This window comes from Megalobrama amblycephala, linkage group LG3, assembly GCF_018812025.1.
Source record: "Megalobrama amblycephala isolate DHTTF-2021 linkage group LG3, ASM1881202v1, whole genome shotgun sequence".
Taxonomy (NCBI): Eukaryota; Metazoa; Chordata; class Actinopteri; order Cypriniformes; family Xenocyprididae; genus Megalobrama; species Megalobrama amblycephala.
Window position 1 is genome coordinate 1,102,185 of NC_063046.1, and position 19,561 is coordinate 1,121,745.

The 19,561-nt window shown below is 39.0% G+C and overlaps 1 protein-coding gene across 2 annotated transcripts in view; it reads left to right on the forward strand.

The window, feature by feature from the left end:
- LOC125264245 (mitogen-activated protein kinase kinase kinase 11) overlaps positions 1–17,484 on the forward strand; it is a 30,571-nt gene extending 13,087 nt beyond the window's left edge. For both annotated transcript variants that reach the window (XM_048183460.1, XM_048183459.1), the window contains 9 exons: positions 7,333–7,513; positions 8,327–8,475; positions 8,603–8,778; positions 9,959–10,202; positions 11,465–11,572; positions 12,682–12,832; positions 12,913–13,019; positions 13,144–13,629; positions 14,408–17,484. In XM_048183460.1, coding sequence (XP_048039417.1) covers positions 7,333–7,513; positions 8,327–8,475; positions 8,603–8,778; positions 9,959–10,202; positions 11,465–11,572; positions 12,682–12,832; positions 12,913–13,019; positions 13,144–13,629; positions 14,408–15,015 — 2,210 coding nt within the window. In that variant the 3' untranslated portion in view covers positions 15,016–17,484. The remainder of the gene's footprint in view (positions 1–7,332; positions 7,514–8,326; positions 8,476–8,602; positions 8,779–9,958; positions 10,203–11,464; positions 11,573–12,681; positions 12,833–12,912; positions 13,020–13,143; positions 13,630–14,407) is intronic.
- Positions 17,485–19,561: the final 2,077 nt, after the last annotated feature.

A 19,561-nucleotide genomic window follows, 5' to 3' on the forward strand; every position in this document is an offset into this window, starting at 1 on the left:
ATGTCGTAATTTAGATATATTTTTTAGATGGAAGAAGGCGGTTTTACAGATACTAGAAACATGACTTTCAAATGAAAGATTGGTATCGAAGAGCACACCCAAGTTCCTAACTGAGGACGAAGATTTAATGGAGCACCCGTCAAGTGTTAGAGAGTATTCAAGGTTTTTTCGTGAGGAAGTTTTTGGTCCAAAGATTAGGATATCAGTTTTTTCTGAATTTAATAATAAGAAATTTCTTGTCATCCAGTTTTTAATGTCAGCTATGCATTCTGTTAGTTTTGTGAATTTGTAGGTTTCGTCAGGGCGCGAGGAAATATAGAGCTGAGTATCGTCAGCGTAGCAGTGAAAACTAACACCATGCTTCCTAATTATCTCTCCTAAGGGCAGCACGTACAGAGTGAAAAGCAACGGTCCTAGTACTGAGCCTTGTGATACTCCATACTGAACCTGTGATCGATACGACATCTCTTCATTAACTACTACAGACTGATAACGGTCAGATAAGTACGATTTGAACCATGCCAAAGCAATTCCACTAATGCCAATATAGTTTTCAAGTCTTTTTAAAAGAATGTTGTGATCGATAGTGTCAAAAGCAGCACTGAGATCTAATAACACTAATAGAGAAATACAGCCACGATCGGATGATAAGAGTAGATCGTTTGTAACTCTAACAAGAGCAGTCTCAGTACTATGGTACGGTCTAAATCCTGACTGGAAATCCTCACAGATTCCATTTCTTTCTAAAAAGGAACACAGTTGTGATGAAACTGCCTTTTCTAGTATCTTTGACAGAAAAGGTAGATTCGAGATTGGCCTGTAATTTACTAAATCTCTCGGATCTAGTTGAGGTTTTTTAATAAGAGGTTTAATAATAGCCTGCTTAAAGGTTTTTGGCACGTATCCTAGTGTTAAGGATGAATTAATTATATCAAGAAGTGGACCTACGACCTCTGGAAGCATTTCTTTCAGTAGTTTAGTCGGCATTGGGTCTAACATACATGTCGTTGATTTTGATGATTTGATAAGTTTAGATAATTCTTCCTCTCCTATAGCGGCGAATGATTCTAGTTTTACCTCAGGGACACTACAGTGCACTGTCTGAAGCGAAACTGTAGACGGTTGCATGTTTTTAATTTTCTCTCTAATATTATCAATCTTGCAAGTAAAGAAGTTCATAAAGTCATTACTGCTGTGCTCTATGGAAACGTCAGCAGTTGAATCTCTGTTTCTAGTTAATTTAGCCACTGTGTCAAATAAATACCTAGGATTATGTTTGTTTTCTATTAAGAGATTTGAAAAATAAGTAGATCTAGCATTTCTTTTAGCCGTTCTGTACTCAATCATTTTTTCTTTCCATGAAAGGCGAAAAACTTCTAGTTTTGTTTTCTTCCAACTACGTTCAGCTTTTCTAACAGCTCGTTTTAGAGCCCGAGTGTGCTCATCATACCACGGCGTTGGATTAGTTTCCTTAATCTTCTTTAGACGTAAAGGAGCGACTGCATCTAATGTGCTGGAAAAGAGAGAGCCAATAGTTTCTGTTGCAGCATCGAGTTCTTCTAAGTTGTCAGGTATACTGAGTTAAGTACACAGGAGCTAAACCATTTAGAGCCTTATAGGTCATTAGCAATACTTTATAATCGATACAGAACTTAATGGGTAACCAGTGTAGAGATGATAAGATTGGTGTTATATGATCATATTTTCTTGACCTGGTAAGAACTCTAGCAGCTGCATTTTGTACTAATTGTAGCTTGTTTATTGATGAAGCAGGACAACCAGCTAATAATGCATTACAGTAATCTAGTCGAGATGTCATGAAAGCATGAACTAACTTTTCTGCATCAGAAACATATTCCGAATCTTAGCAATGTTTCTGAGGTGGAAGAAGGCTGTTTTTGTAACATATGAAATATGATTTTCAAAGGACAAGTTGCTGTCTAATATAACACCCAGGTCTTTAACTGTCGAGGATGGAGTAACAGTACATCCTTCTAAATGCAGATTGTAGTCTGAGAGATTCTGTGTACAGGTTTTGGCCCAATAAGTAATACTTCAGTCTTATCTGAATTTAATAGAAGAAAATTACTAGTCATCCAATGTTTTACTTCTTTAATACATTATGTCAGATTGGATAATTTAGAGATTTCATCTGGTTGTGTTGAAATATATAACTGAGTATCATCGGCATAGCAGTGAAAACTAATTCCATGTTTTCTTATAATATTGCCGAGTGGCAGCATGTATATTGAAAATAGCAGAGGGCCTAACACCGATCCTTGCGGCACTCCATAGTTTACTATCGTGATCTTAGATTTTTCCCCGTTTATATAAACAAAATTGTGACGGTCTGATAGGTACGACTTAAACCACCGTAATGCCTGTCCCTGAATACCAGTGTAATATTGTAGTCGATCTAAGAGTATTATATGATCTATAGTGTCAAACGCAGCACTGAGATCAAGTAACACTAGTATTGAGACACAGCCCTGGTCAGAAGCTAGAAGCAAGTCGTTTGTAATTTTAACGAGCGCAGTTTCTGTGCTATGATGAGATCTGAATCCTGACTGGAATTTTTCATAGATAGTGTTTTTTTGCAAGAAGGAGCACAATTGGACCGACACCACTTTTTCTAGTATTTTAGACATAAATGGAAGATTTGAGATGGGTCTGTAATTTGCTAATACGTTTGGATCTAATTGTGGTTTCTTAATGAGAGGCTTAATAACTGCTAGCTTGAACGGTCGTGGGACGTGACCTAGAGATAAAGACGAGTTGATAATATTGAGGAGAGGCTCTTCTGCTACAGGTAACAGCTCTTTCAGTAGTTTAGTGGGTATTGGATCTAATAAACATGTTGTTGGTTTAGACGCAGTGATAAGTTTATTTAGCTCTTCCTGTCCTATAGTTGTAAAGCACTGCAACTGTTCTTGAGGGGCGATAATTGAGGCTGAATCATGAAACTCCTAAACTGTAATGGAATAGTTTGTTTGACCCCAAATGAGTTTAGTAAATCTGTAAACGCAGCCCCTAACGCATCATTTGTATCGTCTGCATGAATGTTAAAATCTCCATCAATCAGCGCTTTATCGACGTTGACCAGATCTGAGAGAAAGTCTGCAAACTCTTTTAGGAAATCAGCATAAGGCCCTGGAGGTCTATAAACCGCAGCCAAAGCAAGAGATAGCAGGGCACAAGCACTTCAAACGAGTTAAACCTGTGTTCTGCTTTCTGAGTAACATTAAGGATTTCTCTATGAATTGTTGCAACACCGTCGCCGCAGCCAATCAGACGGGGCTCGTGTTTGTAACAGTAGTCATGTGGAGTAATTCACAATAACGCCTGAGGTGTCAGAGGTGTCTAGCTTTAGAAATAGTTTTTGTTCAGTAATTTTGAGATTTTCTGGTTTAATCACAATCAGATTTTTCTAGATCCTACAGATTTATTGTTAGACCTCACTATTCGGGGAATAGACACAGTTTCTATAGTCTGGACTACACTCACATTATATCAGTCATGTGATGTGATGTGTTTGGCTCACTGGTCATACGGTGCGTAATGTTTTGGAGATGTAGTAGCGGATGGTTGGAAAGTAGCGATATCAAAGCGATCGGATTGTTTTCGATATAGAATGCTATCGGGGATATGTTTACCCGCTGTAAAAAGAGAAAATATTAGTTTATAAAATTGATATGCAGAAGAAAACCGAGGATTAAGAATCAGTTTGATGAGAATCAGCTCCAAACTCAAACCACACGACGACAACAAACACGAAGTGACAATCTCAAAATTCACACTGTCGCTGACACTCTATATAACACAGACAAGAACTAAAGTAGTGTATCTGTAATTCATTTAATTTTTTAATATTTTTATTTTTCAAATTATTATTATTTTACAAATATTTTTACATTTTAAAATGAATATTTTTCTAATAATTTTTTTATTTTTTTTTATTTTATTTATAAATATTTTTCATTATTTTTACTTTTTGTAATTATTTATTAAAAGTATTTTATTGAATTTTATTTGAATTATTTTTTAATAATTTTTTGTAATTATTATTAATTATTTTGTTTTATCATTTTTACATTTATTTTTTTTTATTTTCCAAACTTTGTTTTATTTTTCAAAAAAATATTTTAAGTATTTATTTATTTTTTTGTTATTTTTTATTATTTCCTAGCATTTAATTAAAAATTGTTGTTGTGTGTGTGTGTGTGTATATATGTATTATTAACATTTATCTTGACTCCTGCACCATTTTGTTTTGTTTCCACTGCTATTGTTTGCCTTGGATATGAGCAGAAATGAAGACTCATGATGAGTGTGTGTGTGTGTGTGTGTGTGTGTGTGTGGTGTGTGTGTGTGTGAGACAGAGAGAAGGAGGGATGATGTAAATCTGAGATCAGGTTTGTGTTTCCAGCTTCAGTTCCAGGATCAGTGCAGGAACACTGCTGGAGACGGAGCTGAACTCTACATGCCCTGATCCTGCAGTACAGGAAGTGCAGAGAGAAAGACTCACAGACATGCTGAATTTACACAATCATTTCTGTGTGGCTGATAAAACGACGGAAGTCTCTGTATGAACGCTTGTCTTCGCATTGTGCATCTGATTTATGATGACTTCTGAGTCTGTCCTGATCCATGAGTGACGTTATATATGGCTAGATGATGTGACGCCTTCATTCCCAGGATAGGCTTTTAAGATCTCAGTTTTCACTAGTTAAAAGCATCACTTTACCTAACATATCTAATATCTCTTCTTATAGCATATGATTTTGGTCAGTTAATGTCTACAGAAGTCTCTGGACTCCAGACTGAAGCGCATGAAGATTCTGACTCCCGTCGTGTCGTTTTTATTTAGAAACGTGTCGATTTCATTTATGTCACTTCCTGTAGAGGGACGTCAGCAACGGAAACCAGTGTGTGTTTTTGTGTGTATGTGTGTGTGTATGTGTGAGACAATGCGTGAGTGTGTGAAAGTGTGTGAGAGTGTGTGCAGTCGGTCGCTGACATTCTTCTGGTTGAATGTTGAATCGGTTTGAAGGCGAGTTGCAGAGTTTCACTTCTTCATGTTCTGCAAATTCGTTCCACATTTCCTTTAGCATCCAGAACTCAGCAGTCACACAGATGTGTGTGTGTGTGTGTGTGTGTGTCTAAATATTTACCACTGCACAAACGGGCCGGTTTAGGGCTTGCTGACTGTGTGTGTGTGTGTGTGTGTGTGTGTGTGTGTGTGTGTTAAAGTGTGTTTGTCAAGGCACAAAGCTTTCTCTCTTCTGCAGCCTTTTGCAACAGTTTTACGTCACTCACACACACACACACACACACACACACACACACACACACACACACACACACACACACACACACACACACACACACACAGACACTGCTGTCTTCCTGCTGAGAGAGACAGACGGTTCATCTCTTGTTCTTTGTATTTATCAAACTTAGGATTTAATTTTTGACCCTGAATAGAGAGAAACACGCTTCAGATTCAGTAATCATTAATAAAATGATATATTTATATCACTGTTATTTTAGCATTATATATAGTTTTAGTAATACTTTAAATTGAATAATTTGAAACTAGTGTCATGTCATTTTTTTCTTTTTTTCTTTGTTTTTAAATATTACTTTTTATATTTGATTTATGTTTTATTTCCGTTTTAGTTTTTATTTATTTTCATTTATTTTCAGTTCAAAATTCGCAATTCGAAAATCACATGCAATTTAAACAATGTAAAGTGTGATTGTTGAGGGTTCAGGGGACGGTGTGTGCAAGAGCGTGTGTGTGTGTGTGTGTGTGTGTGTGTGTGTGTGTGCGTGCGTGTGTGCGTGCGCGTGCGCGTGCGCGCGGGTGTGCGTGTGTGCGTGTGTGCGTGTGCATGTGTGTGTGTGTGCGTGCGTGTGCTATTTTAGCAGCAAAAATAGTTTCAAACAAAGATCACAGCAGAACCATAGCGCAACGAGTCAAAGATTCAGTGACCCATTCATAAACAACTGCCTCATTCTTGAATGAATCAGCCATTGGAATGAATCGTTTGAATGAATGACTCACTTATTAAGATGGTTACTTGACGCCACCTACTGACTTACAATCCCATAACATTATTTAATGCAGTTGTAATTTATTTTAATATAATTATTTAATTTGATTGGTAACAGCCCTTAGTGACTTATTCTAATTAAATTTATTGATCAAATTTAAGAATTTAAAATGAAAGATGAATCATACATTTTACATGCATCGTTCAAGAATCGTGAATGACGAGGCTTAATGTTGAGCCCTGTATGAAGTCTTAATGGACCGTGTTTCAGTCACCTTTCATATTGTCTGACAACAAAAACAGAAAAATATATAGATGAAACAATTTTATGGGGAATTTGGCTTTATTAAAATATATTATGTGAGCAAAAAGGGTAGCAGCAGAGAAGCAAACAAATGTAAAGGGCTGACACTTGACAGAATGCGAATGCAACTTAATGACATGATGAATATTCTAATTGCCGTATGACGTCATCTATAGACATTTACCGATATATATATATATATATATATATATATATATATATATATATATATATATATATATATATATATATATATATATATATATATATATATATATATATATATATGGCATTAAAAAATTAAAAATTGGCATTAAAAAGCATTAAATTAGATTTGATGAAACCTGTAGAAACCCTGTTTATTATTGTGTTTCGGTAGTGACAAATTTGGAGAGAGGAAAAATATTCCAAAACTTTCTGAAAATACAATATGAGAATTAACTGCAAAATTACTAGAAATGTGAACCTGGATATTATACAATTTTCATACATATAGAATTTGTGGAAAAAGACATTTTTTTTTTCAAGATGTTTCCAATTCTGTCTTTGAACCGGTTCTGTAGAATGACCCATGTATGGTTTACGAAAACAAATATGTATAATGATATGGGTATTACAGCATAAACATGATTTCACTTCCTGTGTCTTCATAAACTGAATGGTTTAAAAAACATACTAAAGTGTGTTTTTATTGAAATTACTGACTTTCTGTGATGGGTAGAGTTAGTGTAGGGGGAGAGGATGTACAGTTTGTACAGTAAAAAAACCATTATGCCTATGGAGAGTAAACCATAAACCATATAATCAGGTGTGTGTGTATGTGTGGTTTGAGTTTGTAAGATGGCACATTATTTTGAGAGGAAAAGTATTATTGAGAAACAGAATCAAGTGTATTTCTGATGTCTAACTTATGCTCTCAATCTCTCTGTGTGTGTGTGTGTGTGTGTGTGTGTGTGTGTGTGTGTGTGTCAGTTCTGCTGGCTGAGCCTGTAGAGAAGGGCAGCATTGAGGGCAAAACCCTGAAGATCACAGATTTCGGTCTGGCGCGAGAGTGGCACAAGACGACCAAGATGAGCACCGCGGGCACTTACGCCTGGATGGCACCAGAGGTCATCAAATCCTCCACCTTCTCCAAGGGCAGCGACGTCTGGAGGTGAGAGAAACACAGCCGACATCTTTATGATAAAGTCTTTAGTCATAAACCAAACCGTTTTAATCCCATGTGACCTTAGAAACCGTGTCGACTGCTCTTCAAGAATTACCGGTTAACCCGCCCTCCAGAGATCAGGTGATCCGCTCACGTAATCAGAGCTGAAGATGAATCTAAAGGAAAAAGGAAATTCAAACATTGTTTGATGTGCATGTGAAACACTGTCAGTGAACATTTATTCAGACGGCAGTTTGTTCCAGCGTGGAGTAGAACAGGCGAATGATGCAGTTATTCTTGAAACGTTGCATCAGCATTCATTGGTTAATTGTCTCTGACAATTACAGTAACTTTTTGACGTTAACCGACTGATTGAGAAAGCGTGCCTCAAATGTTCTCAAAGCTGAAGACTGTCTCTAAATGCACTTGAGATTGTCTTGAAGCGGCTCATTTCCCTCTAACAGGCTCCTCCACTGAATGTTAATGCTGCACTTAGATTAACTGGCTTTAAATTCATCGCCCTCAGACACAAATTAGGCGTATCGCTTCACCGTTTCCCCTTAAATCCACATTTTCCTCTGCAGGGAAACATCAAATGTTCTCGTCCAATTTACACGTCTCGATTCAAAGAACTCTCAGAGAATTACTGCACTGAAAACCCTTCCCGACAGCCTCGCAGTGCTTCAGAGCGCTTGGGTTCGTGTGTCGAAGGCCTTGTGGAGCGAGAAGCGTCTTGTGTTTGTGTGCGTCTGTATATGCTGTAATTAGACGGCTATATAAAACTGCTGTGGGCGTCTCGTTCCCACTCTCTCTCTCTAGTTATGGTGTGTTATTATGGGAGCTTCTGACCGGCGAGGCTCCATACAGAGGGATCGATGGTCTAGCTGTGGCTTATGGAGTCGCCGTAAACAAACTGACCCTTCCGATCCCCTCCACCTGCCCTGAACCCTTCGCCCAGCTCATGTCCGGTGAGTCCATCCATTCATCCACCATCCATCCATCAACCCATCCATTCATTCACCCATCCGTCCATCCATCCAGTTACTTGACCCGTTTAGTTAAATGCTCTTGTGTGTGTGTGTGTGTGTGTGTCAGAGTGCTGGGATCAGGACCCGCACCGGCGGCCCAATTTCAGCTCCATCCTGGAGCAGCTGATGGCTCTGGAGGAGCAGGTGATGGAGGAGATGCCGCAGGATTCCTTTCACTCTCTCCAGGAGGACTGGAAACTGGAGATCCAGGACATGTTTGATGAGCTGCGGGCTAAAGAGAAGGTGTGTGGGGGGATTCGGTGCATGATGGGATAGATTAGATCTGTTTGGTTATTGAATGCATCACTGGTCAATCACAACCACATGGACAGACAAATTGTTTATAAAATGTAAAATTTGAATTTACTATGGTTTTACTTTACCAATAATTCTAATGACTGTGGCATTTCATAGATTCAGATTCTTCATCAAACTTCAAGATGACCTAAAATCATTTGAAAATAAGACAAAATGAGCTTTAAAATAAGCTAAAACAGCTCAAAATCAAAATGTAAACTGACATCCTATGTCTTCTTATTAGTCATTTTATATAAGAATCAGGATTCTCTACATGAGAACATTTTAAAAGTGGGATTTCTAGACCCGGAAAAGTCATGGAAAATAATGAAATCTTAAAGTCATGGAAATTTTGACATTGAATGCACATTTTTCTTGTTAAATATTTTCTTGGGTAGAAATTGTCATTTGTGAGTTAAAAACGTTATCCCATAAATGCAAACAAGTGGAAAATTTAAATTCTTTATTGAACTCAATTAACATTCAGTTCTTTATTCTTCTGAAATGACAGAATTGAATTATTTGAATTTTATTTTAATATATGAACACTCCTAGTTTCTGTAAAATGAAAAGTTTGAAAACTAGAACTTTAAATCAGTGTTATTTTACTACCATTGAGATACTATTATAGTTTTTATTAATATTTTGAATTAGAATTTATTTTTATATTTTCTGTTTTTATTTTTAATTTTAGCTAAAGTTTTATTAATTTTGTTGTGTGTTTTGTCCTTTTTATTAGTTTTTGTGTTTTTTAAATATTACTATTTATGTTTAATTTATTTCAGATTTAGTTTAGTTTTGGGTTCCAGTTAGTAATTTTAGTGCCAGGTTTTTTGTTTTGGTTGTTTGTTTGTTTGTTTTTAATACTTTATTTAACTTATATTTTATTTTATTTCAGTTGATGTTTATTTTACGTCAAGTAATGAAAATATTTTTTTATGGTTGTAGTTTTAGTTAATGATAATAACCCTGCTTCTAATGTTGGCTTGAACAACAAGGGTCCAAAAATGTTGGCAGCCGCTGATCCACAGTGTTCAGACAGTGAACTTTCAGCGCAAACATACCAGAATATCATTATGTGCTTGTACACTTGTGTTTATGTCTGAACCCTGGCGTGTGTGTGCAGGAGCTGCGCTGTCGTGAGGAGGAGCTGAAGCGCGCGGCGCTGGAGCAGAAGTCTCACGAGGAGTTCCTCCGCCAGCGCGAGCAGCAGTTGGCGCAGTGGGAGCAGGACGTGTTCGAGCGAGAACTATCACTGCTCATCCTGCACCTCAACCAGAACCAGAAACCCAACGTCAAGAAACGCAAAGGAACCTTCAAAAAGCACAAGCTGAAGGTTAAGAACGGGGAGAAGATCAGCATGCCACAGGGTGAGGCCTGACATTACAGCCGTTCATGTAAATATGTGGAGATGTTTATGTTTGTTGTTTAGTTTTAAAGCTCATGAATGAACTAGATTTTCACAGTTAATGAAGAAATGTGAGCGGAATGACTCAAGAAATGTTGCCCACACAGAAGCCACCGCAATGATGCTAGGTATTGTGGGTGGTTTCTAATGGGATATGGAGGTCCTAATAGTTTTGATGTTTTTTTGCACATTATGTAGTTGCACAGCCATTGCTAGTGTGTTTGGAGTGGTTGGTTTGGGTAACTCCAGTATAACCTTCAGTTTGTCCTCTCTAATAACAACATAATCTGTTGTGATCAGTGTGTTTAAGATGTTATTAAAAGCTAATGGCACTCAGTGCTCCAGAGCCTCTAACTATTACACTCGCTTTATTAAAGACATTAATGAGGTGCAATCGCACAGTAATGAGGTGTTATGACACTAGAATGGAAAAATAACAAGCTAACATGTAACGGAGTGCAGAACACAGAAAACGCACACACACATTTCTTCACATCGTTAGTAATAATTAACCATGTTGTACTAACCGGTGGTTTCGCTGTTTAGGCAAGACCACACAGGTGAATAGGGTAAAAAAAAAAAAACTAATAGATATTACCATTCTTCTCCAGTCGATTAATCACAGTATATTAAGACAATTGTTTTGTATTACAAGTTTTCTGAAATGTTGTTTAAATTTGCAAATTAAATAAGTAAATATACACTCATTTGCATGCATTTCCAGAAGATAAATCTGAACATTGGATAAAGCCAGGTTCAAAATTCTTTTTTGATTTTGTTGACCTATTGGAGTTAAATATTTTTACTGAGGGGATTTTGAATATTTCTTTTTATCACTCCTTAAATCAGAAAATACTGTCAACAGACAGAAAAAAACACATTTTCGCCATGTTTTTAGGAATAAAATGTTATATAAATAAGGTTGAATGTTATATGAACAAACCCCACAGTAAAAACCTTCAGAATATAGATATGAATAAAACTCTAAATTTTGGTGCATGTAAGTGTTACTAAAGTGGAGAAAAAAACTTATAAAGTTTTTGCACTGTAATTTAAATCTACAGACGCAAATAGATAAAGTGCACTTAAATTTTCTTTCCACTGGTCTGAAAGAAGACAGTTTAGACCAAAAATTGATGAGTGCATGAAAAAAAAGTGTTTTCATAACTACTGTAGTGTACATGTTGATCCCATTGGAAATATCGCTTGTTTTCATCTGTCTAGATTTTATCCATAAGATCACGGTCCAGGCGTCTCCGTGCTTGGAAAAGAGACGTAATTCTCCGGATCTGGGCTCGCCGTCCATCGGCCCACGCTTCCGAGCGATACAGCGTGAGTGTGTCCAGATATCCATCATTCTCTCTACTCTTTCCTTCTACTGTTCCCTCTATATGTAAATGACCTTAGTTTAGCTAACCTATAAAAAACATTACAGTGCTTACGTACGGCTCGTTTGGTGAACTTACCAAGATCTTATCATTACTTGTGTTCTTTATCTAAAAACTATTGTTAGCTATATATAGTCACTGTCCGGTGGAATCCTTGTATCTCCATTCTTCATCTTGTTGTTTTTTTTTTTTTCATAAATCATTATCATTACATTAGAGTGTCTTAGTCTAGCATTTGTTTTCAAATCATTGCCATTACTGTCTTGAATAGCCTGTGCAAAGCACTTCATCTTTTATAACATGAGATTTTAGCCAAATGACAGAAAAAAACTGAGTGCCCACATATAGCTACAATAAACTTAATAAGTAGATGAAAACATAATGCGATACACTTACTGCCTCAGATGTGGCCATTTCAATGATGGAAAAACAACAATGGCTTGCCAAACATCTCCATTTGAGCTTGATTTTAGTGAAATGTTAATAATATAATGACACATGCAAGTGTCTGACCAGATATAAAGCCATCAAACATCAACTTTGACAACACAGTGTTTAATTATTTAAAAAATACAGTGTTTTTCCATTTCCTGAAAGTAGCATTTTTGGAGATACGAGGTTGATAAAACTGTTTAGGAATACTAGTATGTATTATATTATTTTTAGTCCTTTTTTATTTTAGTAGATCAGAGAGAAAGCTTTGGAATTGATGCCATTAAAGTATTTAAATGCCTGTTTATTGCGATTTTAAATCAGCATAAGCCACATTTTTTACTATTATTATGATTACCGCAATTATGAGCTTAATCGAAGTATTGTGTTACATGAGGTAAAGCTTAATTGCAATATTGCCTGAATCTCATAATCACATTGAGTCACTGAAGCTGCTCTTCAGACTCACGGAGATCTAGATTAGAGTCAGTGAATAATAGAGTTTTCCATCATAATGATCGTGAACATGCATTTGTGTGATGCTGTGACTTTAGAATCAGTGTCACCACATGGTGGCGCTGTTGTTTTATTAGCACTGAGTTTGTTCTCTGTTCATCTCAGTAAGTCCCAGTGAGAGTAAATGGAGCTCGGTTTGGCCGCTGGAATCTCTTCCTCTCAAGCAGACGAATGGTGAGAGGAGGTTCACTCCTCATTTGAGCCCTAAAAGCCCCAAGAGTCCAAAGATCCTCCGACTCAGTGCGCAGGAGAACAGGTGAGCGTTATATCAGTTTGTGTTTGTGTGCAAAACGCATGAACTCAAGCGGTCTGATGGTGTTTGTTTGTGTGTGTCAGTCTGTCGATGAGAGCCAAACTCCTGGACATGGACAGCAATGAGAATGAGGACTCTAAAGCTGACTTCGAGGAGTACAGACCCTTCACACCAGAGTCCAGCCACAACGGTCAGTCTCAGACAGGAGGATACACTTTTTTTCAAAGTAGCTTTAAAGAATATATATGTATGTATGTATATGTATGTAAAGTGTGTGTTTCTGAGTCTTTCTCATACTTCTCCGTGTCTCTCAGAGGGTTCAGAGAGCGAGGAAGGCGGTTCGTCCCCCTGTGGTTCTCCAAAACCGGATCACCCCGGTCTGGCGAAGAACACACACCGTGCTCTGCTCAGCAGCGCCGCCCTGCTGGCCTCCATAGCTCTGGGACGCTGCCTGGAAGTGCAGCACCCGCCCACACCGCCGCCACGGGCCTCGTCACGGACTCACCTGCCCGTGCCGGAGCCGGACCCAGAGCCGGAGGTGGTGGGAGATCTGATCACGTTCAGCACGGACTCTCTGCCGCGGGGATTCCAGGATTCGCTGAAGCCGCCCGAGATCAAGCCGCTGCCGCTCACTCCGCCGCCACCCAACCCGCGGGACAGAGAGCGGCCGGGCCGCAGGACACAGGACAGTCCCGGAGACTGGACGGCACACGCCAACGGAGACGCGGCCGCTGAGGTCCCGTATCAGAGCGGAGAGCGCAGGAGGAGGGCGAGTTACGGACTGCACTCCTCACAGCTGGGTGAGACTCGCCAACAGAAATCTTTACATTACGGTACAAATCTCAGTTTCCATTTACTGGCTCGGAACACTGAGGTCATGGGTCTAAATCAGGGGTGTCGAACTCATTTTAGGTTGAGGACCGGATAGGGAAAAAATGTAACCATTTAAACCATTTAATATTAATCAAACAAACTACAAATTAATTTGCAAGTTTTACAAGCAAATTTGCCGATTCTGTAGCATGAGCCGTTGTTTTTTTATTTAAATTTGATTATATAATTTCAATATTTACAGCAAAAACAGCATGGCCTGACTATAGTTTTGGGAAATTATGCTACATAAGACACCTGCACAAAACAAAAATTGCAGACAGACTGAATGAAAATGCAATATCACTCTCTGTCAGTAGGTGGCGCTTATGGAACAGCAGCGATATATATATTTTTTTATTATTATTATTATTGTTCAATTCATTCCCCGGGCCGGATTGGACACCTTTGCGGGCCATATTTTTGACACCTCTGATCTAAATGATAAAATGTGTAAATTTCTTTGAATTAAAGCATCTGCCAAATGCATAAATGTAGACGTATGTACCAGTATAATAATGTATGTAAAGAAGAACTGACTGTAGAATAGTGAACTGTTTAAACCGGTTCATTAAAATATCATGAAAGTGCCGTCTTTAAGTGCCGTCTTTAAGTTATTTTTTACATTTTCAGTTGTGCATTTCGTAGAAGCTTTTATTCAAAGCGACTGGATAACTGTGACTGACTGACTTCTCTGCTCTTTACTAGTGTTGGATCTCCCGTTGTGTCAGGACACATTTGAGGCCGAGGACAAGTCTCCGATGCCCTTCGCCCTGTATCCGGACCCCCGTCTGTGGAGCCCCAAAACCCGTCGTCTGGAGGTCAACATCGTCCCTCGACCGCGTCCGTCCCCGAACCGCCCCCGCATCGACCCGTGGAGTTTCGTCTCGGCCGGTGTGGCGGACAGAGCGGGCGGGAAGAAGCCGGTTTGCGCCAGCAGCCCCACGAGCCCTCGTCTGGGGTTCCACCCCTCGCCCACCAACCCCTTCACGAACTGTGACCCCTTCCCATCGCCGGACTGTGACCCCTTCAATCTGAAGCTCCACCCTTCCATGAACTCGGACAACGGATCGACCTTTGACCCCTTCTCCACCCCCTTCCCAACCTCGCGCTCGGCGCCCTGCTCGACCAATGCCAGCCCGAATCTGTCTCTCAGGGTGGCCCCGCTGAACCCGGCCGACTCCCCGCTCATAGATTTGGGCTGGGCGGGCGTCAGCCGGCCGATCGACGGCGCCAAAGAGAGGGTCCATCCTCGCCGGGGCCTCGGCCTCAGTCCGTTCAGGTCGCCTGCGCAGCTCAGAGACGATCGCTTCTGAACACTGGCCACCGCACGACACGTCCCTAAAGCTGATATCGCGATGCGGCCTACTGCGATTTGTCAAAAGACTATGATGTAATGAAATATATGCACTACCGACTCCAGATCGACTCTGAAACTGGCAGCGCATACGCCCATTTGCCGGCAACCCTTCAAAAACAAAGATATATATCCCAAATTCTTCAAAAGGATGATTCACACTCTACTTTTCAAAGAATTTATTTGCACTCCCCAACAAAATCACCCACTTATTCTGGAATTCTTTCCCAAATATAGCTATGCAAGTCATCTGGTGAACATTCCTGTATTTCAAAACACATATCACAGAAAAATTGAATATCGCGATGTCAGTTTTTTCCAGTGTCGTGCAGCCCTAGTCCATGCCAATTCTGGGAAATGAAACCGCAGGAGATTCCCATTTTCTCTGGGAAAGGAAGACTGTTGAGTTTTGATGGGTTTCAGGCGGACGTTTGGTCATTCCTGAAGACACGACTCCTGACGGGAGTCACAAATCCTCCATGTTTTCCTCTCTGATGGGTTGAACTTCCTCTCTTCCAGCACTGTCTCAGGGTCTTAATGCCCTCTAGTTGCTCTAAGATCTGCTTTAAGGCCCCGATATACTAAGCTCTTTTTCGCTCTTTTAGGGGTAAAAAGAAGTTTCAAATACTTGAGCAATTCTGACCTCAACAAACTAAAGAGAAAACATGAACTGGAGAAGATTCAAAGGTAAAAGAAGGTGGAGCCTCAGAGCCACACCCACCTATTGCATCATCACCATGGAACAATGACAATTCCAAGGTGCTTTTCAGAAACTCCCAAAACAAACTCTAAAAAAACTTCGCTTTGGCCTGATTTTCTTCAAAATGACACCAGTCGATTTTTCCATTTCGCTTGAAGTATATCGGGGCCTTCACGGTCTAATATTCAGTCTCAAAAGATGCCGCGGTCAACGTCAAATGATTTCATAATGATTTCACCTTGTTTAATTCCAGATTTATTCTATTACTATGATAAAAGTTGCGTGATTGTTCGGTCAGAGCAACGTTATATGCGGGAGAATCCTTTACACATTCACCAGATGTGCCAAAGAATGCCAGATTTCCGTGTCCGATGATCATTTGTGATTCTCAAACTCGCGTGCCTTAAAGAGGTTGTGCTTCAGAAAGAGAAATGAGCTTCACACGAGAAACGTCCTGCTGACCTCACTGGTGGTGTTTGGGCAGGAGAAGTGGACTAGACTTTAAGGTTTATTATTTAAAACGTTCATCTGTGTAGAACCAGAAAACTTCAGGTGGATCTTTAGTCAAATGGAGAGTAAAACCCAAACATATTCCTCGAATCAGTGGAATTTCTCTCTTGTTTTCCAGTATCTCGATTTATGAATGTTTAGATATTTGTACTTGAAAACCAGACAGAAATACTGAGGAAGAACATGATTTTAGCAGTGCAATCTCAGAAGAACACTATTTACAGTCAGGAGAGGCGGTTTCTTCTTGTTTTCTAGTGCTGTTGTTCACTGACTCTCGTCTCCTCTACCTCCCTCTGCTGGTGGCTTGTGTGCTTCACTCTCAGATCTTCATCTCTGACGTTCTTCCCAACAATGAAATTCCTTCGGGAGGCCGTCGGGCGCAGGAGACGCTGTGGCTGAACAAAGGCCTCCTTTGGGTTTCGCTCTGCAGAGTCTCTCGTGTTCTTCATGCTGCCGCCTCAAACTACACTTTTTTTGTATTATTTGGGGATTTTGATTCAAGATCAAACATTTCTTTTTTTTTTTTTATGACAGATCACTTTTAAGTCTCATAAGCAGTATGCACAGGATTTTAGATTTATTTCAGTTTTTGGCAGGAATGAAGCGCGTTACTGTGTTTGAACTCAGGGAGAGTCAGCGTTGGAATGTCGTGTCGTGATTGTGCGCTGTTATACACCAGTTTAATGTGCATTACAGACAGACACAGCACTGTAAACCTCCGCTAGAACAGTGTCAATATCTGCTCAGTCTGCAGTTATTTGAGCTTTTCCCATCAGACAGCCTGCGGTTTCTCATCCCAACCAACAGAAGTCACTCCAGCCCTTCAGCCGCGTCTCAAAGACTCGCGTCAAACACTGAATGACGGCAGACGGTGTTCATCACCTGAAGAACTCACACGTTCATCCCACAGTCATGTAGATTCAGATTCAGAAACATCACATTCAGATCTGAAAGCGAAGTCAGATGGAAAGAGGTCATTGTGAATTTTTCCCCTCAGAATCGCAAGTTATCAATTTGCAATTGTGATTTTTTTTCCTCTGAATTTTGAGTTGACATCTCACAATTCTGTTTATTCCTCCACGGAATAATTTAAAAAAAAAATGTATATAATTGCAACTTTTTAATCAGAAAATTTTATATTTTTCTTAAAACTGCAAGTTCTCGCATCTCGCACTTTAGACTTTTTTCTGTCAGGGAATAAAAAAATGAATTGTGTCTTTTTTCTTGGAATTTACATTTTTTTCCACAAAAAAGGCGATTGCGACTTTATCTCACTATTCTGACTTTATTCCTCAGAATTCAGAATTTTATATCTCACAATTTTTATTGAATTTCTGAGTTGCGTCTTGCAATTAGGACACTTTATGCTTTATTTTTTGTTTCCACCATGAAATCATAAAATAAAAAGATCAGAATTTTGAGTTTACATCTTGCAATTCTTCTGTTTTGTAAAATATAATTTCAACTTTTTATCTAAAAATTTTATATTTTTCTTAGTGATCAGCTTCTCGCAATTTAGACTTTTTTTCCTTGCAATTGTTTTTTTTTTCTTTCATGGAATAAAAAATAAAAAAGATAATTGCAACTTTTTATCTTGCAATTCTGACTTTTATCTCACAGTTCTAAGTTTAAAAACCTCATAATTTTGAGTTTACGTTACAATTCAAACAAAGTTTACATCTTGCAATTCTTTTTTTTTTTTTTTGTTTCGCCACAGAATAAAAAAAGTTAATTGTGACTTTTTATCTCACAATTCTGACATTTTTATTCCTCTCAATTGGAGTTTATATCTCAGTTTTATTTTGATCTGTTCAAGAAACAAACATGTGAAAACTAGTGATCCAAAACAGGACAAGCCAACATTTTTCTCCAAATTTTATGGGTAAAAAGTCTGAATTGTGGGATAAAATGTCGTAATTAGCCTACATTGGCCTACATACAGCGTGGATTGCAGTTTCCCAGCTTCGTTATCAAAGGCGTGAACATTTGCATTTTATTTCAATCTGTTCAAGAAACAAATGTGCCAAAACCAGCCATCTAGAGCAGGACCTACACTGATGTTTTCATCAGAATTATGAGAAAAGGTTTATTTTGCTAAGAAGCTTCCAGAGATGTGAGAGATGGTCGAGTTGACAAACACCACCGGTTCTGGTCCGAGCAGGTCGTTTCTCCTCTCGCGTGTGATGAAGATAATCAGCTTGACAATCACAGAAGCGTCTCGGCGTCAGTTTCGCTGCTTTGGCCCGGTTTCTGAAGTGTCGACGCGATTCTGGCGCGCCGTGTAATGTCACCATCTGTTCGCCCGACTGAAATCACAGCATTCGTGAAGAAACAGAACCAACGGCGGCGATTCACTGAAACTGACAGCAGAAACACTGAACCGTTCCAGCACGTCAGATACGGCCAGTCGGGTCTGAGGCCTTCGAGCGTCGTACTGTAGGCCTGCGTCACGAGAATGAGTAAAGTCTTAAAGCTATTAATATTTATTATTGAGGCCTTTAACACACTGGATTCAAGACTTTAAAAGGGTCAGAGACACAGTCCACGTTAGGATGCTTTATTATATTTTAAGAAATATTCTGTTTTGTTTGTTCTTCACTGGAGTTATGGGTGCTGCAAAGGGACAAATCTGTTTTACAATGTCAAAAATACATTAGAAGACTGTTGAGTCTTCACAGAAAGACTTGGACATGTGCCTTGATTGAAAAGAGACACATCTTCACTGTTTCTCCTCTGTTTCTTTCGTCTATCCTCATTGTTTTTGTGAACAAACACGACCAAACACTGCAGGCGGCGGCACACTCCGGTTCCATCAGATCCTCCACTACCTGCTAAAATCTTGCCGTTTTGAGGGAAAGTCTTCTTATTGATGATGATTAATGTTTTATTTTAAGCTTATTCTGATATATTGAGTGTTTGTGAAGCTGTTATAACATGTCTGTCCGTGTGTGTGTGTGTGTGTGTCAATGGGCTGGTCCTAATCACTCCATTCGTTTGTGTGAGGGTGTGTTTCTGTCTTAAAGAACGTCTGAATGTTTATTTTGCTAATTGTAATGGGTTTAACCTGTGGAACTTTTAAATTTAAATAAAAAAAAAAAAAGAGAAAAAGACTGCAAAAAGGAGCAAAGACCAAATAAAGTTTAACACGACTCTAAAACTGTGACGTTGATTATGTTTGTGTGTGTGTGTGTGTGTGTGTGAGAAATCCAGTGCAGGTGTTTTTGTAGAATCATCGTAAATGTTTCTGTGAATCACGTCCAGGAAATACTGCACACATTATTTTCATGACTATCAA